At 39.3% G+C, this 23,469-nt stretch overlaps 1 protein-coding gene across 4 annotated transcripts in view; it reads left to right on the top strand.

The window, feature by feature from the left end:
* Nucleotides 1-23,469, top strand: part of ZZEF1 (zinc finger ZZ-type and EF-hand domain containing 1) — a 111,270-nt gene that overhangs the window by 29,116 nt on the left and 58,685 nt on the right. For all 4 annotated transcript variants that reach the window (XM_037494384.2, XM_037494386.2, XM_037494385.2 and 1 more), the window contains 12 exons: nt 1,774-1,890; nt 2,739-2,917; nt 5,277-5,375; nt 6,896-6,987; nt 7,354-7,502; nt 11,708-11,819; nt 12,846-13,061; nt 14,125-14,225; nt 14,720-14,889; nt 15,626-15,759; nt 19,329-19,399; nt 20,320-20,434. In XM_037494384.2, the coding sequence (XP_037350281.1) occupies nt 1,774-1,890; nt 2,739-2,917; nt 5,277-5,375; nt 6,896-6,987; nt 7,354-7,502; nt 11,708-11,819; nt 12,846-13,061; nt 14,125-14,225; nt 14,720-14,889; nt 15,626-15,759; nt 19,329-19,399; nt 20,320-20,434 (1,555 nt within the window). The remainder of the gene's footprint in view (nt 1-1,773; nt 1,891-2,738; nt 2,918-5,276; nt 5,376-6,895; nt 6,988-7,353; nt 7,503-11,707; nt 11,820-12,845; nt 13,062-14,124; nt 14,226-14,719; nt 14,890-15,625; nt 15,760-19,328; nt 19,400-20,319; nt 20,435-23,469) is intronic.

Genomic DNA, 23,469 nt, shown 5'->3' with positions numbered 1-23,469 from the left:
ATGTTATATATTGCTACCATTTAATCTTCAGGGCCCATTCAAGTTTGGCAAGTTGTCCCAATAATGGCCTGTATAGCAAAGGTCCAGTCCAGTATCGTACTTTGTGTTTTATTACAATGTCTCTTTAGTTTCTTTCAATATAGAAAAATACCTTAGTCTTTCCTTGACTTTTATGATTGTAACACTTTTGAAGATTACAGGTCAGTTATTTGGAAGAGTGTCCTTTTGGATTTATATTAATTTTTTTTTTAAAGATTTATTTATTTATACAAGCACTGGGTACAGTCAGAAGCGTGGGAGGGTGAGAGAATTCACCAGAGCCAGACCGGGGAGCAGAACAGGCAGACTGATGAAATACACTGCTGAGGGGTGCAGCAGGTGCAGCAGGAGAGGTCTGTGCACCATGTGGGACCTGCGCTGGCGGTCGGGGATTGAACCAGAGCTACAGAGGCTGCGGGCAGCTTCGCAGCCCAGTGCTCAACCACTGCGCCACCGGGGAGGCCCGAAAGATCAGTGTTCTATAACTGTTCTAAAAATTAAACATTATGGAACAAAAGATCAATAAAGAAGAATAGTAAGAAATACTATTGTATCAGTGGAAATAAATTCATTAAACCATGACATGTGTATTAGATGCCATTAATAATGTTTTAGTCATCCTATCAGCTATGAGCTGATGCATTTCATTGTATAGAAGGGAAAAGAAATTAAAGCAGAATGGAAGCTGGCACAATGTTAGCCTTGCTGTTTTGTTCCTATTTTGAAATGTAGAAATAAAATTGTTCAGGGATTCTTATTACTGTTATAAAATGGCTATCAACTATAGATTTTTGTGTGTTTTTTAAAAATCAAGATATAATTGACATACATCAGGTTTAGATGTGCAACATAGTGATTTGATAAATGTATATATTGCAAAATGATCATCACAATAAATTTAGTTAACACCCATCTTTATACATAGTTATGTATTTTTTTCTTGTGATGAGAACTTTTAAATTCTACTCAACTGGCAACTTTCACATATACAATGCAACAATAACTGCAGTCATTGTGCTGTACATTATGTTACCAGGACTTACTTCTCTTGCAAGAATTTTGAATTATATTTTGTTGTACTCATGCATACCTCTAAGTTGTTCATGGTATTTTCATATAGCACAGTTACTGGCACAGAGTAGGACACAGTAATTTTTGTTGCATGAGTTTGTTAGATGACTGCTAGTTTAGAGGTGGTAAGACTGTTGGTAGTTCTGAAGATAAACTTAAGAGTGACAAAAAAAGAAAAACATCACAGTTGATATTAAGGTAGAAAGACCAAGAAACACAGGCAGCAGAAGTTGGTAGGTACTGATTTGCTTAGGAGAAAATAAAACTCATGACACAATTTTAGAAACCCTAGACCATAAGGTTCTACATATAAGATAAATTTTTAAACAGCTCTGCCTCTGAGGTCAAGTTTTCTGAGAATTTAAGGGTTTTTCTGTAGAGTATGTATGTCTTTTGCTCACATTAACTGAAATGAATACTTGATTCTAAGGAGTTGAGTTTTTACAGAGGGAAATAAAACTTAAATGAAAGGGGAACAAAAATAAGGAAATCCTATTGAAGTACTTAGTCCCATGACTCCTGGGAAAGTCTGTTCTATGTTGTGTATCAGGGTCTCTGTAGGAGCACTATCTGTTTGTTTATGAGGCATTAATCAAAACATGCTTCTAGTAATTTATTCTTGTCTGCCTGGGTTTGTTCTGATTTTGCATTTTGCACTTCTAGGAAGGCACTGCAGCACATGCCTCCACTCTCCCTCTCACCAGGATCTACAGATTTCTCAACTTTCCTGTCTCCCAATGTTCTGGAGGAAGTGGATAGCTTCCTTATAAGGATTACTAGGTAAAAATCAAGGTTGATGAGGTAACCTCTTTGAGGGGAATGGAGGGTATATATGCTTGCTAACTCTTTTTTTTCTTTAATCTTTCTCTTCTTTTTTTTAAGTCTTAATCTTTTAAAGATCACCTCTAAAAATGGCTGAAGAGGAAGTGAATGCTAATTTGCCCATCTTAACTCCCATTATCTAGCACTATCTCTTGGCCTTGGCAATTGAGGGCAAGAGGGGAGTAGTCCTCTAATTCAGGTAGAACAGAAATCTCAAAGTTCAAAGTGTAAAATCTTTCAGTTTACTTATATCCCCAGCCTGTGGCCTTACTCAGGACCTGCTTGTCCTGTGCTCAGCTCTAACAAGGCTGGTTGTCTCTAGAACTAGGAAAGGGCACATTGATAACTTGATAAAAAATCAGTTGGTGTGGGGCTACTCAGAGAGTATCTGTCTAGGTGAGTCCTGAGGATGTTACAGTATTAGGAAAAAACAAAAACAAAAACTAGGCTTTGAGTCATCTGGACCGTTTTAGAATAAATCCTTAATTTTCTGGCTAGCTCATTACCCAAGGCTTCTTGGTAGTAGGGGTTTTTTGCAACAGCTTAATTATTTGTACCTATTAAATCTGGCTTGTTAAAATTGATACTATTATTTAATACTTATAAAGTAAGTTTGCAGAAATGAGGATATAGTTTTCCAGTTCCCTGGGTTGAATTAGATTTTCTTAGGTTGTCTTGAGGAGCTTCAAAAAGTATTTCTGATAAACATATATAAAGTATTTGGCAGGTTACTTTTACTTAATGGTGATCATTACATGGGGTTTGCATGTTCTTAAGTGAAAAGTTTTTTGCTCTTTTGTTTATAGTTGCTGTTCTACCCCAGAGGTAGAGCTGACTCTTTTGGCTTTTGCGCTGGCAAGAGGAAGTGTTGCCAAAGTGCTGAGCTCTTTGTGCACCATCACTGACCACCTGGACACACACTATGATGCCTCATCCCTCATCTCATCCATGGCATCAGTCAGGCAGAACCTGCTCCTGAAATATGGTAAATGACTTATGTGGACAAACCCTAAAGCCACCATCAGCATGGCATCTTCTGGCATCTTGTCTTTTAGGGAAGTTTGCGGACTAGGTTGTTATAATTATACCATAATTCCTGGGTGAACATACCCTCTTTGACTGGTATTGCTAGGAGAGGGTAGATATCAGTTATTTCCTGAGTGTCTACTCGAATATACTTCCAGAATTTACTGGCCTAATCATTTAGCTTTGATGGCCATTTGGCTATAGACATCTTTGGTGAACTGCAGAGTATCTCATTGTGTTAGCCAAGGAGGTTGGGTTCTCATCTGTAGGAAAGAAGGAACTAGCCCAGACACAGTGCAAAACCTAGTTCCCTGACATCCCCATGATAGTTATAGAGAAGGCCATTTATGGACATAATTCAGTCTGCACTACTTCCCCTCCTGGCCCAACAGCATTCCTTCTACTGGTTCAGCCTGGGCCTCCTCATCCTTCTCTACATAGAGCCCTTGCAGTTACTTGGCATGCGAGGAATGACTTATCTGCCATTCCAGTCTCCAGTGCTAAAGTTTCTCTATACCAAGTACCAAGTAATAGAGGCATTACTATATTTCTGTTATATTTGTACCTTGCCTTAATATGACTTAATAATTTATTTTCTGGTTAATTTTTTTTTAAGTTTTTAAAATTTATTTAATCATACAAGAACTGGGGTGTAGGCCATAGGCGCAGGGGGTGAGAGGATTCACCAGAGACAGTGGGGAGCAGAACAGGCAGATCCATTGAAATACACTGCTGGGCCTCCCCGGTGGCGCAGCGGTTGAGCGCTGGGTTGCAAAGCTGCCGGCGACCTCTGCGGCGCCGGTTCGATCCCCGGCTGCTCCCCGGCCACCGGAGGAGGGTCCCACATGGCGCGCAGACCTCTCCTGCCGCCCGCTGCTCCCCTCAGCAGTGTACTTCAGTCCTTCTGCCTGCTCTGCTCCCTGCTCTGGCTCTGGTGAATTCTCTCACCCTCCCGCGCTTCTGACTGTACCCAGTGCATGTATAAACAAAACGAACGAACAAACAAACAAATAAATAAATAAAAACATGCCTCTATAAAAAAAAATTAAAAAAAAAAAAGATGAATTAAAAAAAAAAAAAAAAAAAAGAAATACACTGCTGAGGGGAGCAATGGGCGAGACAGGAGAAGTCTGCTGCACCATGTGGGTTAGCTCCCTGGCCAGGGTTCGAACTCCTGTTGCAGTGGCTGGCAGTAGCTTGATAGTGCTGTGCTACCAGGGAGGCCCTGGTTAATTTTTTAAGTCAGACAACCGATGTCTTACAAATTGAATTTCCTCCCTAATTTGGGAAAGGTAATTTTTTGGAGGGATGGAGGGCTCATAGCAGACATGACTCAGTGGGAGGACTGTGTGGTGCCTGGAAAGTAGTCTCCAGATAAATTTTAAATTCAGATTAGCAATAACTTGACAGGGAGCACTGAATAGGGGAGGGATGCTTAGGGGAAATGTTCATTGATAATGTTCTAGTTCTGGGCTGAGCTGTAGATTAATGAGTAGTCATTATATTATTAAAATAAAAGAAAATAGAAAAGTTTCAGGTATCATAGCAGAAGTTGATTTTTATAACTTTTAAGACTTTCAAAATTTGCCCAGAAGTATTTTTTTTTTTTAAAGATTTATTTATTTATTTATACAAGCACTGGGTACAGTTAGAAGCACGGGAGGGTGAGAGAGAATTCACCAGAGCCAGAGCGGGGAGCAGAACAAGCAGACTGACGAAACACACTGCTGAGGGGAGCAGCGGGCATGGCAGGAGAGGTCTGCACGCCATGTGGGACCCTCGCCAGTGGCCGGGGATTGAACCAGCGCTGCAGAGGCTGCGGGCAGCTTCGCAGCCAAGCGCTCAACCGCTGCTCCACTAGGGAGGCCCTGCCCAGAAGTATTTTAAACAAATTAGGCCAAAATCCTATGATGTACTTAAATATATGTGGCCCTTTAGCTAACAGCTAACTATATACACATATATGCATATAATTAAATGCAATTACAGTGAAATTCATTATTGTTTCTAAAAGCTGTATCTTAGGAATTCTCCTCCAGTTTATTGAATATATGGTTTTAATCCCTATCTTACAATGTGCTTTTTTCTGAAAAGTGGTTGTTTTAGAGACTTCTTGTAAGCTTTATTTTGTCTCTTCAGGAAAACAGAAAAGGACCGTGTGAACTTCTGTATAATACTCCTTCTCTATTTTTAGTTCTTAAACAGGTGAATTTTTGGTCAGCAGCATGGGTGGTCACAGGCACTCCATTCTCCCTGATGTGCATGCTAGTTTTCATTTTTGGTAATGCTTGCTTAAGCCTCTCTCTTTCTTTGACTAGGTAAACCTCTTCAGTTAACTCTTCAGGCCTGTGACGTGAAAGGAAAAGAAGATAAGTCAGGACCTGAAAACCTCCTTGTTGAACCATGGACTAGGGATGGTGAGTGGTGGATCTGTTTTTACTGAATGAAAAGTACCACAGAGTGTTACTAGACAGCTCGGTGAAATTACACAGATTTTTGAAGTATTCAGGATCTACATTCTTCAGGTGTCCTTTAGCTGGCTGTGCTTCCTGAACCATTGCTGTTTTCCTTAGTGACAATTATTGCTTTTGATACTTGGAGACAAATTAATAGTGCTAATTGGTTCATTTCTAGGCAGTATTTCACTTTTATGATAGAATTATATCCAGACCTGTGGGGAAAGGTTGAATAACTGGTGCAGTTTTTAATATTACTGTTAGTGGAATTGTGTATATTTCTGGGTATACAGTTTCTTAAAATTGTCTTCAGAATTGTTTGAGAAAACTAGATCATATAATAGCTTCTCTCTGAATTAGTGAAGGTTCCTTTGGATTTGATTTTCTTGGTCACAATGATTGATGACAACTTTTTTATATTACCTTACAAAGATTCAACTTCACACCTTTTTGTTCTTTTGAGCTCAGTGTAATGAAATAAAGAGCATGAACTTGCTTTTATTTTTTTTATCTAGGGCAGAATAATTGAGAGCAATTCAGGTCCTAGATAGAATGATTAGTTAGTGCTAACTTGAACAAATGTATGAATGATATTATTTGCAGAGGTTTGAAAGATAAAAGGTAGCCTCAGATCTAGCAGTGGACGTTTTTGTGAATTATTAGAGGGTAAATAGTGACAACAAAAAAGGTGAATCATGACTATCATACAAACAAGATGAACACATGTCAAACATTTTATTTATTAATTAGAGAGGGAATCAGTAAGATGTTACAAACAGTTCAAATGAGAATTCATAAAATACACAGACCACTAAGAATGCTGACAGTAATTTACAGATAGAAAAATTGGTCAGTTTCATAAGGAATAATCAACCATATTTCTATAGAACATAATTTTTGTTTCTGTGGATGAAAATCATTTGCATTAATATCATTATTCTACAACTTCCAGAATTGTAAAATAACTCAGAGACAAAGCACGGTGGAAGTAAGCAAGAGAGTATGCTAAACAGAACACCCAGTAATCTTTTTTTGTTTATTTCAAGTCTTTCACAATCGTCTCTGATAGAATATTCTGGAAGCTAATCTCTCCCTTAGTCTCCAAACCTGCTTGCCTTTATCAGTCATGGTTTAAGAATGGCTCAGAAACATGATTGATGTCTAGTTTTTTGTCTGTGAGTTAGGGTCACAAGTTTTATAAAGTTTTTACTTATTTATTATTATGCCAGAGCAGGGAAGCTTATATAGTTACAAAGATTGTGCCCTGAAGAGAGTAAACCTGACCAGTGAGTGATCTGTTACCACAGGGCTTACTAGTAGGGTTGCACGTGTCTAGAAGGGAAACCTTTTTCTAATTTTCACAAAAGTCCTAGATATAATAGTAACTCCCTCAAAGGATATGGTTTGCTTTTGTTTATCTTAGTTTTTAGGGTTATAACAAATAAGGGCATCATCATAACCTTAGTTTATCCTTTTTACAGGTTTTCTTACAGAGACAGGAAAAACCAGAGCAAGTACTATTTTTTCTACAGGAACTGAATCTGCTTTTCAAGTTACACAGATCAGAATCATGGTAATTCTCATGCTACCTTCTTTAAGCAGTGATGCTATTGTTTTTAAAAATAAGATTGTATTTCAGAGGCCCATGCTTTTCACTGAACAGTTATTGATTATTTACTCTGTGTAAGCAGAGGGCAGGGACACAAAGATGAATCCATTGTTAAGTCTGTGAATGGTCTGGTATAATGGTTGAGAAAGGTTAGGAATCATTTCTTGGGAAACAGCTTTCATACTTTTCCAGGACATAGTGTATTTGAAATATCATTTTGTTGGTTTGATTGTGCTTTAAGCTATTTGAGTTTAATAATATCGTTTGGACACAAAATAACCACAGAACTTCTGTTCCTTTGATGTACTTTATCTAGTTCTCTGTTTCTAGGTTCGACGTGGGGGCATTGGTGCCCAGTGTGGGTTGGTGTTTGCTTATAACTCATCTTCTGATAAATTCCATGCAGAAGAACACTTCAAAAGGTTTGAAAAATATGACAAATGGAAGCTTCAGGAGTTCAGGCAATTTGTAAAAAGCAGGTAAAGGAGCAGAGTAAAGATCCTTGTAGTTAGCAAAATTGTATAAATTGTCTTATTGGTAAAATATGTTCTATATAGAAAAAGTGCCACTAACCCATCCTCACTGACCATGAGCATTCTTGCTTTCTAGCAGCATCTTTATATCTTAATCTGTTCGTAAACTCTTTCTCAGTCCCTTCTGTGATCAGGTACCCACAGGTTTAAACTCTGGGTAAGGATACACACCTGAGTTATGGGCAACTAGAGGTCTTACCTAGTCTTCAGTCTTACCTAGTCACTGGGAAATTACCTCTCTGTTCTTATTCATGCTTTCATCAAAGATATTAATAAATATTAACTGTCTATCAAGCCTGATGCTTGGCACTGAAGATACCATAATGAGCAAATTGGCAGTTTCTGTTCAGCGGAGCTTATTGTTTAGCTTAGAAGACAGATAGTGAGCCTTGTCATGTCATGGTGTTATGAATGCTAGAGAGGTGGGGTTCTGGAGCACATGATCAGGAAGGCTTCCTGGAGAAAGCATGAAAACTAAGAATGAGTTAGGGTTCATTTGCTACATGAAAAAAGTGAATGGAGTCTCCTGAGCAGAGAACAGCAGCTGTGCGAAGTCAGAGGTGAAGTGTGGCGTGTTGGAGGAACTGACCAGTCTCGTGTTCTAGAGCTGCATGTGAGGTGGAGTGGTACGAGATGCAGTGGCTCACTGTCGTTGCTAACGTGACTCATTGCTGATGAGTGTCAGCAATCTTTTCCCCTTTTACTACTGATTTCAATTTTCTAAGTGCTGTAATTTTCATATTTCTGTGATTTTGGAATTACAGTTGTTTATTTGCTTCTTCCCCCACTAGAATGCAAACTCTTGGCACGGGTTGCTCTAATATCCTTGTCCGTTGCTCTTTCACAAGCATAAAGCCTAGCCCTAGGCATACATAGTAGGTGCTGAATAACAACTTGTCAACTTAGGGAAAAAGGGCCCAATTGTTACAGGTTTTTTGTTTTGTTTTTTTCTGTTTCAGGGTTTAGACTTTATCCTTAAAGCAGTGCAGGGCTTGGGGAGTGGGCAGGAATGGGGTGGAGCATGTTGTTGTGGAGTTTTAAGTAGGAGGAGATGTATTATTATTGTTATTATCTGGATCGTGCTATGTGAGCATGGACTAGAGGAGAGCAAGCTTGGAGACTGAATGAAATGTGAGGAGCCTGTCACTCTCATCTAGGAAACACCTGAGGTGGGCGTGTCCTCAACTAGAGTAGCAATAGCAGTGGAAAGATGGGGAGTGATTTAAGAGACAGCTAGAAGTTGGGAGCAATGGGACATGGTGAGTGACTGTAGGAGCAGGAAGAAAACTTAGGTGTTAGTGAATCCTGGGAGTTTTGATTTGTATGAGAGCTGGGTGGGTGAAGGGTGTCAGGTATAAGATTTTTTTTTTTTAAGATTTATTTATTTATGCATACAAGAGCTAGGGTACAGGCCAGAGGTGTGGGGAGTGAGAGGATTAACCAGAGACAGAATGGGGAACAGAACAGGCAGATTAACCAAAGAACACTGCTGAGGGGAGCAGAGGGCGAGACAGAAGAGGTCTGCTGCACCATGTGTGTTGCTCCCTGGCCTGCCGGGGATCAAACTCTTGCTGCAGAGGCAGCGGATTGCTTCATAGTGTGGTGCTTAACCCCTTGCACCACCAAGGAGGCCCTCAGGTGTAGGATTTAGCTGCAGAGGACATTGCTGATCTTGGACAGTATCACATGCCTTCTTACTAGACTTGAGGTATATGCTACTGTATATGACAGGTAGTGGGGAGCTGCTATTAGTAGAAGCCTTTAACTATCATTCAGCACTATAATACTAAACTTTAAATATAAATCTATATAAATATTGATTCAACAAAAAAGAAAAATACAAAAATTGATTCATAGTGGTTGGATATAAACTTTAAATATAAATCACAAATTCTGATTTATTGGGTAGGGCCTAAGATTTTTCTAGAACAAGCTTGCCAGGCCACTCTGATTCTGTCAATTCTGTCTATTCTAGTATAATTCCCACTCTCTGCTGGACTATGTTTTGGAGCATCCCTGAGGAATGGTCATTCAACTCTTTCTTAGTAATTTTTTTTTTTCACTTTTCATTCCCTTCTTTTTTTTAATCTAGTTTTTATCAAGCTGTAACCTACACATTTTTAAAAGTATATACATATTATGTGTACATACAGCATCTTCAATACTTTTAATGATGGAGAATCTTGAGGCACTTTAGTAATTGGAATATGTTGAATTGAAATCTACCCTGGTGATTTTGACTCAGTGGTCTTAACTTCAACCCTCTAAATGAATTAGAAGAACTTTCCCTCACTCCTGAAAATCTCCCTCCCATCACAAATAAAACATACAGGCACACCTTGGAGATATCGTGGACTCAGATCCAGACCACCACAATAAAGCCAGTCACACAATTTTTTGGTTTCCCAATGCACATTTTAAATGTGCAATAGCATTATGTCTAAAAAAGCAATGTGCATAGCTTGATTAAAAAATATTTTATTGCTGAAAATGCTAACATCATCTGACCCTTCAGCTAGTTGCAATCTTTTGCTGGCATTTCAATTTGTTAAAAAAAAAAAGGCGACAAGCAGCAGAATGAGGTATGCTTGTATACTTATTTATAGATGTTTTTCTATTTTAACAATAGGTAGATATTATACTTGTTTTTAAGCAGCTAAATCCCGCTTGTAGGATATATTAAAATAGATCTCTTTTCCTAACCCAGTTATTAAACAGCCCCTTCACATCTTGTATAGGATGATTTTTCTTTTTTAAACCTAATTGCAGGCCTACTACTCTCCTGGTGATTTTAGCTCCTGGTTCCTGCCTGAATTACTCTGCAATTCTGATTTAGTTGGCCTACATATTATCAGTCCCTCTTCAGTTTGGGAACCAGAAAATTCATGTGCATGGATCTATTGCTTTGCCATTTTTTTTTTTTTTCTTCCAATTTCTCTCTGGTCATACTCTGGTCAGTCAGCAGATTTCACGACCAGCTGATTGGTGACTGTGCATATTTAAGAGGACTAATACTCAGCTTTCTTTTCTCCACCCCGTCTCCATGTGGTTTAGTAAACAAGGTTGCTTCTCTCTGCTCTCTGACATCCTGCCAGCTCCCTGTATGAAAGATTTCCTTGATGTTTCCCAAAGAATGAACTTAAAAGTCCTTAAATGTGCAATGTTGATGAAACTCATTGACATGATTTAGGGCTAGGAGCGAATACCTCTGTCCCTTTGGGTTTAGGGTTAACTATATCATGAATGAATTATGCTAAGAAACATTTATGTTTAAGAAGAGAACTTTCTCTCTATTACACCACCTTCTCTGGGTCCTTTGTCATTTCCTTTTCTTGCCACAATTCCCTCTGTTTGCTTATCCATACAGAATACTCATGTATTGCTAGCTTATTAGCTATATTACAGACTAAGCAGTGTAATGTTTTAGGAATGTTACTTGAAAGTCTGCTTTTTTCTCCTTTGTTATTTAATTCCTGAAAAGGGAGTACTTTGTGTTCATGTATCTATTAAAAAAAAGGGGAGGAGGTGGCACACAGTTTTGCTTCTTCAGTCTCTAGTCTGGAATGCTTTCCTGGAAGGACTTAAGGCTTAGGAAAGAATACTGAGACCTATGAAGGCTGACATTTTCCTTTTTTGGAGCTCTGGGATCTAAAAGCTTCCCAGCTTTTACCCGTTAGTTGTTGCAAGTGGCCCAAACCTCAGACTGGTCATACATACATTAACCAGACCTAGGGAAAGAAAACTTTGACTTTCAACCTGCCTCTCCTTTGGATCTTTCCAGTAGCACCTACTAGCTTACATTGTTATATTGTACCTCATTCATGGGTAGATCCTCTAAGATGCCTTGACATCATGTCTCATTCTTCAGTAGGAGAGTTATCCAGAGAAGCAAACTTTCTCCTTAGTTCCCAGATTATATGTAGAACTGATAATAGTCCCTATTTTATAGATGAGGAGGCTGAAAAGTGGGGAGGAAATCATCACAAAATACCTTATCTGTTTAAAGAGGTACCAAGTGCAACACCCAGTCTTAGATTGTTAATTAATAGGTCATAGATATATAAGGTAAATGCCTTTTAAATAGTGCCTGATTTGTTACATCCTAGAGTTTAGAAATAGGAACATTTTTGTGATTATCCTTCTGTTTGCAGGATTGGTTGCTCATCTGATGACCTTGGAGAGAATGATCCTATTGGCTGGTTTGAGCTGGAAGAAGAGTGGGATGAAGCGGATGTCAAGTTGCAACAGTGCAGAGTTGCCAAAGTAAGCATCAGTGAATCATGGCCTTCAGACATTTGCCCTCCTTTTACTCTCTGTTTTTGGAGCTACTGTGTGAAAGTACTGGAATCCTGGAGGTGAATCAGACATGATTGTGACCCTCAAGAAGTTCATAGTCTAGAGGAGAGGCAGATGTATAAGATACTGATGTGGCTGTGAGAAAGGGACTCCCCAGGGCTCTTGGAGCCCAGAGGTAGGATAGCTCACTACACCTGGAGTTTGCTAGGGAGAGCTTCCTGTTGCTGGGACAGTGCCCAGAGTTGAACACTGAGTCAGCCATCACCTTTAACCAGGCCCAGATGGTGTGGAGCAGGCATCTCAGAATGAGAGAATGGCACAAATGTGTAAGAAATGTGTTTCCATAGCTATGAAAGAAACAGTGATTATTTTGCCACTTAAATTTTTTTGACCTCTATTGAAAATCTTAGTAAGAAATTTAAGTAAGAAAATAAGAACTATCTTTAGGGCTTATACTCAATAGGTACTCAGTAAATATTTATACAGTAGAATAATGGATTCTGAAAGGTCCTTGACAAAGGAGATTTCACTATAATAAGTAGGTAGTTTGCATGGAAGTTGCCTTTGAAAATGACTTTGTCTTTGAGCAGACACAGCTGTGTCCTGGGCTCTTAGCACATGATATCATGTGCATGGGTACAGCATTTATCATGTGGGGGCTTTGAGTGATTCTTTAGGACATTGACTGTCTTCATAATACATCTGATTTCTGTTTCAGAATGACTGTGCCTCAAAGCAGATGTACTTCTCTTACTCATCCTTTCCTATCCTGTTTTTGCCTTGAAGGGGAAGTGATGCCAATTCTTTAGCTTTCATTCAGCATTTGTATTGTCTTTTTTGTTTGTTGGACTTAAAATTTTTTGTCCCTAGGCCAAATGGTACCTAATAAATTATTGAAGTCATAGGGGGACCTTACCGGAAAGATTTTTATCTCCCTTTCAGCAACATCCAGGGCTTGAGTACCTTTCTTTTAACCCATCTTTTCCTTTATAGTATTTGATGGTGAAGTTCCTCTGCACCCGTCAAGAATCGGCAGAGCGCTTGGGAGTTCAAGGCTTGAGCATCAGTGGGTACCTCCGACCTGCAAGAGCAGAAGCAGAACAGAGCATTGCCTGTGCTCCATGCAGAAAGGACACGGAAAAGAGTGTCTGTGGGGCCACGCTCCTCCTCAAAACTCTTCAGTTTATCCAGCAGCTTGCCCATGATCTGGTAGTGTTTTCCTTATTTGTTAGACTTTGTTCCTTTGGGACCAGTAAATAATAAATGACAGTGTTCAGGGAAATGAATACCACCCAGTGAAACTATGTAGTATGAGTGAGTGTGGAGGCTTCATGCTGCTGTGATGATATTGAAAGGCTAAGGGGAGTATTACGTTGGCATTTATGTATCAGTTAGTGAAAGTCTAAGTTGCTTATGGCCATTGTAATGAGGTTTTTTAGAATAGACCTATAGTTAGATCTTAAAGATCTGTTAACACTAGCTGTGGTTGCTGGCAGTAAACTAGGGAGACAAAACAAGTTTATAGAATTTACACCTTCTGTAAGTCATAGGAGAATTATTACTGAGGTGTAATTCTGTCTACTTAATGTACCAAAATAATGTCAGGATTTGAAAAGATTTGTGGTTTTAATACTGATTTCTACAGTCACAATTAAAAACACAGTGATAATTCACTGAAAGGAAGGTTCTTGCAGCCATCATCATAAAGAACATGGCTGAATGTGGTGGCGCCCTCTCGGGTGTGTATAAAACAGTGTCCACTTGTGACCTTAATTCTGCTTCAGGGCACGTGTGGAATCTGGTGACTCAATTTATAGATGGTTTGGTCTTTGTTATTCAGTCTTTCCCATTACAGTAGAAAGAGAAAATAAGTGGAGATACTTATGAGTAGCAGGGGATTTTATAGTTGATTTGCTGTTTCAACCCACTTGTAGGGAAGAGTCAAAACATACTTCATTATAGGCCTGGACAGTCGTCATCAGCAAGTAAAGACCCACTTATGTTGCAGGTGTGGTATTGCTGAAGTCAGAATTCTTTTTGGATGTATGCGTTATGTGTATACCTTTGCACATATACTTGCACATAGTTTAGGAAGTTTTACATCACAAATAGTTGTTCACAGACTTTTTAGTAGTTAAGAGTAACCATCATTTATATGGCAATTTTGCCCACATGGAGCTACCTTCTTTAACAACGACAAGTAAATGAGCCATTACAAGTTTCTCGAAATGCATTTTTCAATTTTTTTTTTTTCTGGTTTTATAATTTTTAGGTGCAGCAGAAGGAAAGTCACTTAAGATATAAATCTTTTCTGGACTTCGCGGGTCTTGATTTGCAGATCTTCTGGAATTTTTACAATAAATTAAAGCAAAAGTAGGTCAGAATTTGTTGAAAGGTGAAAATCATATAAACAAAACTAAAGAAACTAAGTCTTACTATTCTAAACTGACAATTTTTTTCTCCTAAGTTTTTAAACTGCCCACTAGTTTATATTGTTTTGATTTGAGAGATTTGGTTATTATTAAAAATAACACCTTTTATTTCTTGAAAATATTTGGACAGTGCTTCGTCACTATTTTCTCATTTGATTGTCTTAAACAACCTTGTAAGATAAGTGGGCCAAGTATTATAGCAGTATCTTCAATTTACAGATATAGAAACAGAAATGCATTCCTGCTCACGGTGGCAGAGTCAGGTGGGGACTGTATTTTCAGATTCTACCTAGTACGATGTTCTTTCCATTCTACCTTTCAGTGGGTTTTCTTTTTATCAAACCCACTGTCTATAGGATAATCCTTTATAGACAGCTGTTTGGCTTTGTAGGGTAAAAGCCACTTGTCTTTTTGTTCTCTCATCTCTTTCTATAGCTCGAGAGAAGAATGTGTCTGTGCTCAAACTCTGCTTCTGCAGCTCCTCCAGAGCTGTTTCTCGGTGCTGCCAGGAGACGTGCCAGCTGCCTCTGAAGGGGCAAAGACTCCCAGCCAGAGCCCTGGACGGGTGGAGGCTGCCAAGGAGCTCTACACACACTTATGTGATGGTAGGGGTTGGGATTTTCTTCCTTAATGTGGTCAGCAAGGCCTTTGCTGTAGAGAATGGGGTCCCATTATCATGCATGCACAGAAAGAGATAGCTTCTTTGGAAAATGTTTCCTTTGATTCCTTTTTGAATTCATTAGTTTGAGTTTAGGAATTCTTAACAACAGCTTCCTCCTGGTTTCAGATATACAGTTGTGTTGTATTGAGAATAATTGTTATCACATGATTCAGCTATGACACTGAGATAAGGCTGATATATTAATAGAGATTGTAATCACAATGGGGATAAAACACGTGACCATCTGAAGTTACTTTAATTATTGTTTTTTGTTTTTTGTGTGTGTGTATGTGTGTTAACATTGGTTTATAATACTGTATACGATTTAAGACAAAAGGTTCCTACCTCCTCAGATGTATGTTACCATCAAAACACTCAATAGTGCTTTAACTTAGACCATTAGGCCCTCTCTCCCCCTGAAATTAACTTTAAGGCTATTTCAAGTGTGTCTCAAGGGGACAGAAATAATGAAATAAAATCAAGTATATATAGTCTTCTTTAGTTAAATGTTAAACCAACAAAAAAATAATTTACTTGCACTACTTGTGCAGAAATATTTCATCGCTCTAGCATTAACTACAAAATGGAAAGTAGTGAGTTTAGACTTGTTAAAGTACATATATATAGTAAGGGAATAAAAGGCATGTATTAAAACTGATCCCATTATCCATTTTTATCAGTGGTGGATAGAGTGGATGGAGACTTTGTGCCTATGGAGATATTAAAACAAGAAGTCAGGAACACCCTTCTCAATGGGGCTGCCGTCTTCTTTCCTGATCGACAGATCCGGCGGAACCATCTCTTCTCCATGATGGTAATTATTTACATTAGGAATGGCCCTGAAGTGATGATATTTATTAGTCTTTGTTTTCTCTGAGTATCTTGTTAGTTTCCATTTCCCAAATGTGTGTCTAATACTTATTATTGTCAAAGGTTTGTATGGGACATATACCTAAGGACTGCCTTAGGTACCACTGTACTCAAGGGGGAAATGATAATCACCCCAACCTTCATTTTATAGCCTGTTGTTTCACAGAGGGACAGTATAGTTTCCTTTATCTTTATGACTTGACTATTACCAGTTGTTCCTTTTAATATTTTATTTTATTTTTTAAAGATTTATTTATTTATTTATTTATGTATTTATTTATTTATTTATACAAGCACTGGGTACAGTCAGAAGCGCGGGGAGGGTGAGAGAACTCACCAGAGCCAAAGTGGGGAGCAGAGCAGGCAGAAGGGCCAAAGTACACTGCTGAGGGGAGCCCAAGTGGGGAGCAGAGCAGGCAGAAGGGCCAAAGTACACTGCTGAGGGGAGCAGCGGGCGGCAGGGAGGACTGCGTGCCATGTGGGACCCTCCTCCGGTGGCCAGGGAGCAGCCGGGGATCGAACTGGCACTGCAAACGCCGCGGGCAGCTTCGCAACCCAGCGCTCAACCGCTGCACCACCGGGGAGGCCCCCTTTTAATATTTTAAATGTTTTAATTATGGAAAATCTAAAACAAATACAAAAATATTTCAAATCGTATAATGAATTACCACATCCCCCAAATGTACCCACTCACACTTAAAACTCAGCTAACCTTGTTTCATCTGTAATATACTTTACCCCTGCCCAGTAGTATTTCATCTGACAGTTTATTCATAGGTATCTAGTTTATAAAGAAAATATAGCCAGGTTTTCATTCTCACATGGTTCTTTTCACCCTCTCAGCCCCCTTCTCCTTGTTACTCAGACTTTAATAATGGGGGTGAAGAATGCTTTAGCATTTATAAGTATTATGTTACCAAATGGAATATCATATACCAATATTCAGAATTTTAATTCTGAAGAGTATTTCTTTATGAAAGGGAGCATAACACATGAAAAAATATGTCATGGTAATGCAAAAACAAAACTCCTCTAAGCCATTCCAAAAACATCTAGATAAAAGAATTAGAGAGCTTCATGTTACATTGATGGTAAAATACAGAGAAACATAAGTAAACTAAGGGAGTAAATCAGATAAGCATGTACAAGAAAGAAAAATTGTAAACCTATGGTAGAGACCTATAGATACTGATAGAAAAATTCTAACAAAATAATAGTTAACCAGTCTAACAAAAAATAAACAGAATTTTGACGGGGTTGGATTTTCTTAGGAATGCAAGATGGTTTAACGTTAAAAAATCAGTGCATTTAAAACAATGTGTGTTGTTTAATGATGGGGCTGAGTCCTGAGAGTTGTGTCATTGGGTGATTTTTTTTTAAGGGTTTATTCATTTATGCATATAAGAACTGGGGTACAGCCCAAGTGTGTGGGGTGGGGGCGAGGATTCACCAGAGACAGAGTGGGGAACAGAACAGGCAAATTGACTGAAATACATTGCTGAGGGGAGCAGCGGGCAAGTCAGGAGAGGTCTGCTGTGCCATGTGTAGCTCCTTGGCTGAGGATTGAACTCTTGCTGCAGTGGCTGTGGATAGCTTCATAGGTTGTGTCTTAACCCCTTGCACCACCAGGGAGGCCTTAGGTGATTTTAATCATGTGAAGTTACAGAGTTGGGTCACACAGACCTTGGTGGTATAGCCTACTCTGCACCTAGACTATGTGTATGGGCAGTCTGTCATTGACCAAAATGTTATTGACACATAAATGAAATCAGAGAGAAAAAAAAATCGTATCTATAAATGCAGGGACAAATTTTAATCTGCTTATAAATTCTGATGGTGATTAAAACTACAAAACCATTAGCAAACTCAGTCTGATGTAGAGCATATATCCAAACCTACAATAAACAATACGCTAGATGATGAGTCACTTTCAGAAGCATTCCTTTCAAAATGAGGACTAAGACAAGGATGGTTACTGTCACTGCTTTTTTGGTATTATATTAGAGGGCCTCGTCAGTGCCGTAGATTAAGGAAAATAAATCTTTTTTTTTAAAAGATTTATTTATTTATTTATTTATACAAGCACTGGGTACAGTCAGAAGCAAGGGAGGGTGAGAGAATTCACCAGAGCCAGAGCAGAACAGGCAGACTGACAAAGAAGTACACTACTGAGGGGAGCAGCGGGCGCGGCAGGAGAGGTCTGCGCACCATGTGGGACCAAACCAGCACTGCAGAGGCTGTGGGCAGCTTCGCAGCCCAATGCTCAACTGCTGCGCCACCAGGGAGGCCCAAGGAAAATAAATCTTAAGAAAACAATTAGAAAGAATAAAACAAGTAATAGTTACTTATAAGTGATATGGCTATAGATTATTTTTTATTGTCTTCGAAGACAAGCAACTAGTAAAATTACCAGTGTTTGATGAAAAAAATGAAATACAACACTTTTTAGAGGTATACTATGAAACAATGAGCAAATGCAGTAAAAGCTCTGTGAGATACATAATGGCAGCAATCAAAGAAGCGTAAAATGTGGTCCCTGTTACCAAAGGCCCAGTCGGGGATACCCCACAGCAAAAACTGCCTCCTTCTGTGATAGGCTTTAGTGGAAATTCATTTTGACAAAGAAATAGAGAAGAAGGCTGTTTGGTTAGATTTCAGCTGTCTCCAAATCTGCATATCAACTTGAGGGATCAGTTTGTATGTTGTTCATTATAATATTTGACAGCAGCAACAGACCTGACACTGAAGTCTGGGCAGGGCTCTGTCCTACTTGTTTACCAGCCAGGCTGCTTAGCAAGTAATTTTTTTTTTTTTGCTAGTATGTGTTCCACACAGAAAAGTAGAATGACATTGCTGACAGTTAGCAGAGCCACTGAGAGACACTTTCCCTTTGCCCAACCCTTCTGACAGGGTTAAATATTTTCATTCTCATGCAGAGCGTTAAATAGTACTGTTGTCATTTGTGACCATATCTTACCTTTCCTGTGACAGGCAGGGCCCTGAGTCTTAAATACACTGAAAATCCCTCTCAGTGTCTTGCATAACAGAAGATCTTACATACATTTATTGAATTCAGAAAATAAAATCAATTTATTGACTTGAGAAAATTATAGTAGGTGCTAAATACATTTATTTAAGAAATTAAAATTGTAGCACAGTTGCTCAATTAGAAAGTGTGATTCCTATAGTTCTCACCATGGGTCATTCTGGCTTACAAAGAGGAAGTTTAGATCCTGTTGAAAAACAAGCAAAAGCATATATGAAATGTATTTTGTCTCTGTCCTTTCCTCTTGTGATGGCATGGCCAGAGATAAAAGGCATTCACCTTGGGAAGTTATGTCCCTGCACATTTGCATGTCTGGGGTGGCTCCCTCTAAGCACTAGACCAGGCACTAGGTAGGCACTGTGAGGTGGCCCTCTGACCCTGGCTATCCTCATGCTCGGGCACAGTGGGTAGTAGCTAGGTTTCTGGATTATGAATGGATTTCTGAATATGCAATTCTTGTTTTGTAGAAGAATGTCATTGAGCAAGAACACAAGCAGTCTTTGCAGCTTACTTTCCGCTCTCTGTGCACGTATTTTAGGTAAGTTTATAATTCTTTGCAATTGTCAGATATTTCAGATCTTTGCTCAGTTGTTTTCTTTAGCTATCCCTTCCTTTCACATGCTTCTGGAGTAACCAAGTACTTCCTTCTGCTCAGCCAGAGTTCTGGAATGAGTTATCACCAGTCACAGGAGTGACTAAGTAGTAGAATAATAAATAACATTATTTATTATTTATTAAGGTCATTAAGAGACACTTTAAGGTTGAACCCATTGATGATCTCTGTGAATATGTTTCTAAGTGACTTTGAAGATAGACGGAAGACCCTGTATCCAAGTCTTAAAAAACAAACTACATTAAAAACCAATTGCAGAGGCACATACTTGTACTGTAGCAAAAGAGGTGTGCTGGGAGGGGATTTATATGGAGATATTCACATGCTTTAACTACCAAAGAAGCTTATGGGTCTGTAGGTTGTATTTTTGAAGGAATGCACTTTTGACGGAGAGAGGAAAGTAGTAGTCTGAGCTGCTGTTTCTTATATGGATGCCAGACTTAGAGAGCTCTATAAAATGTGTTCAGAGTTGAGCATCAGGAATGATGCAATGGCCTGGGCCTATCTTGTGAAGAACTTTTGAAGTTACAGGAAATCTTAAACCTGGATCGTCAAGTTAGCAGGTATATAATTCCTATTGGTGGTCAGGGTGATTTATTTATCAGAATTGTTCCTTGGAATCTCTTCTAAGGATTGGAGGACAAATGGGCCTGTGCTTCCAGAAGGACATGAGGACACCTGGTAGCACAGACCGAGCGGGGACTATGATCTTTTTCCTGACCCAAACTCCTCACATAGCATTGACACTGAAAACTTTCTAGGTTCTTTTTTGGAACCTTTTAAGATAGAAAGCATGAAAATCTGCTTTCTGAAACAGGTGTCATGACTGATTTGTGTCCTTTCAGTGATAAAGATCCAGGCGGCCTTCTACTTTTACCTGAGAAAGGCGACCTGGCTGACATGAACATCAGTGAAGTATTGGCGGTCATGAGCACTCTCCTCTCTGTTGCTGCCCGAGAGGTAACTGCTGGCTGCCTTCCTGTTTTCTTTGCCTCATGCCTTTAGGAGCACATGATACAGCAGCCACTTTGCCCTCCCTGTTAGCCCTCGTGTACAGTATGTATATAAGTTTGTTTCTGTGGCCATTACAATCGAGTATGAGGGTTTCCCAGTCTGGGATGGCTACTAATTAGCCAGCTTCTGCAGATGAGTGAGGGGACTAGCCCCGAGGTAATCAACAAGCAGAAGATATGTGAAAGTGCTCTTTAAGCCTTCCTTTGAAAAGAGGAATGGACTTTTACCAGGTCTCTTTTAGTGACAGTCAGTGGGCCTAGCACATACTCATGCATTTCTGGTATAAAGTTTTTATGACTTTAATTTTTATAGGTTACTTACTTAACGAATTCATAGACCAATCAAATCTGAAGATGGACTCCTTTCCTGTGCTAACCATACAATTTTTGCTGTTTTAACATGAAGAATTTTGTTTCTCACATCATGGCCCACGTATCAACTGGATCAGAATCACTAGGCTTTTTTGACAGAAATTTGCATTTCTAGGTCCTACCCCAAGCTACTGATGTAGAATCTCTAGGAATAGAATGTAAAAATCTACATTTTATCAAGCATTCCCATAGATCCTGAAGTGATATAATCTCTGTCCTGCAGGACCAAGAATTGCTTCTTTCTATTAAATATGGAAACCAGGGAGTTAGTGGAGATCTGATGGTAGGATAGTTCAAACCACTCCCTTCACCCAGGAGCTATTTAATGTCAAGTACTTCAAGATAACTCGTGTATCTCCTGGCTAATCTAGTGTCTTTAAAATCTCTTAGAGTTTTGTTAGTGCTGTACTGTTTTCAGGTTGCTGTTAGTGCCATGACTTCACTCACTTCCGGCTGACTGCAGTGGCAGGTCAGCAGTTATCCCTGATCACTCATGGGGACCTTAGAAAGCTTAAGGTATGCTAGGTTGTTATTTGCCAAGGTGGCACTGAGGCTAGCACTATTTACAGTTACATTAGACTTAGTGCTGCTTCAAATCCATGGTTGCTTCTATCTCACTGTGACCCTTGTATTCTCTAAGGTACATATTGACTTTATAAGCTTTAACTGTTTTCTATCAGTGCTCTATTTTCTGTACTCACATTAATTTTCTCTTTTGTTACTTTCTGCCTTCTGTCTTACTGCCAGACTCTTCTACCCATCTCTTGAGTCATCCTTAAAAATTTCACTGCAACCTGCTACTCATCAATGCTTCCTCTCTGCCTCTTTAGCCCTGATTCACTTTAATCTCTGTTTTCATTTGTGCCTCTTCCCACATCTCTTTCTCCTGGAGCTCTTCTGAATTCTGCCTTTATCTCAGACCCTTCAAGTCTTTTTCAGAGCCCCTTCAGTCACATCATCAGTGTCATTGGACAGAAAACTTCAGTGTGTCCTCACCAGGTTTTCCTACGTGTTAACAATCAATGCCTCCTGTATGAGTTGGTAGATGTGGAACAAGGACTAAAACCCAGGCCATTTGATTTAGTCTTGTTCTTTTTGCATTAGGTCAGACATAATGTGAGATATACGTAGAAAATTTAGTCCAAGAGAATTTCTCATATTCTTTATCATTTGAAGACAAATATTTGACCTTTCTTTCCACTCACTTCCTTGTGTTACAAAGGAAGTTATAGATTTCATTGAACCTCCCAGGCCAGGGATCACTGCAGCCATTGAGCTATTTCCTTAAATTATCTTTAGTAAAAAACATTTATGGTTTTGCTAAAGAGGAAGAGACAGATTTAAAATAATTATTTTTTTTTTAAATTTTTGTGTAGAAGAACTGGGGTGTAGGCCAGAACTGGGACTTGGGGCTAGGGTGAGAGGATTCACCAGAGACAGAGTGGGGAGCCGAACAGGTGGATTGACTGAAATACATTGCTAAGGGGAGCAGTGGGCAAGAAAGGAGTGATCTGCTGTGCCATATGTAGGTTAGCTCCATGACCAGGGATCAAACTTAGGCCTCAGTGGCCTAAGACTAGCACTGAGACTTAACCCCCAGGCCACCAGAGAGGCCATTAAAGTAATTTTTAAAGGTGGTCAGAAATGTGCCTAGTCTGAAGTTTTTCTCATAAGTCTATTAATACCACAGATATCCACTGCCTGCACATAGGATACAGTGGTAAAAGAGCACTGCCTGGAGGAGCAGGCAAACATGTAATCAGCAAGTCATAACAATCAGTAAAGACCATAAGAGCATAGGGTCTTATGGGGTACAGTGCGCCTAACTTTATGTGTTGAAGATAGGGAGTGTAATTGTGAAAGGCTAGTTGGGGGAAATGGTGCTGGAGCTCCATATGAGGCCATGAATGGGCATTAATCAAGCAAAGAGGAAGGAGATGTTCTTGGTAGAAAATAGCATAGGCAAATGGCAAGTGCCGAGTTGGTGAGGAGCAGGTGTTTGACCAGGAGAATGATAATGGATAGAATTTGAACATGTTGAGTTTATGGTTCTGGTAAGATTGGAGTTGGTTAGATGCTGAGGAACTGAGTCAGTGCTGGAAATGGAGACTTTGCAATCATTAATGAACAGGTGATAGTTGAAGGCATGACTGTAGATGTCATCACATCACCTATGGGCATCTTGAGGATCATCTCCATAGAAAGTACAGCCAGAGAGTAAACAGTAGCAGGAAGAAATTCAAAGGAGGCAGAAACTTAGGGAGCAATGAGTTTCAAGAAAGACATTGGGCAGTAGAGCCAGTAAGATAAAGCTTAAGTGGAAAGGCTTTTCCCTCTACAAATGACTGATGCCTTTGAGGAATGGTGTCAGTGAGTGGTAGAAACAGAAGCAGTGGAATGACAGAGGGGAGAAAGGCCAACACAGCATGTGAGGGCAGCTTTTTAAAATGTAATACCCCCCTACACACACACACAAGAGTATGTATTAATGGACAACTTAAAGCAACATCTATCCATTTAGAGAATTAGAACATTACCTATATTGTTGAAGTCCCCTTACCCACCTATACCCTTTCATGGCTTACCCTCCCACCTCATCAGAGATAACCA

This window comes from Talpa occidentalis, unplaced genomic scaffold (assembly GCF_014898055.3).
Source record: "Talpa occidentalis isolate TD23 unplaced genomic scaffold, MPIMG_talOcc4v2.1 talOcc4.7, whole genome shotgun sequence".
Classification (NCBI taxonomy): Eukaryota; Metazoa; Chordata; class Mammalia; order Eulipotyphla; family Talpidae; genus Talpa; species Talpa occidentalis.
The sequence above is the reverse complement of the archived record's forward strand: the minus strand, read 5'-3'. Positions and strand labels throughout refer to the sequence as shown.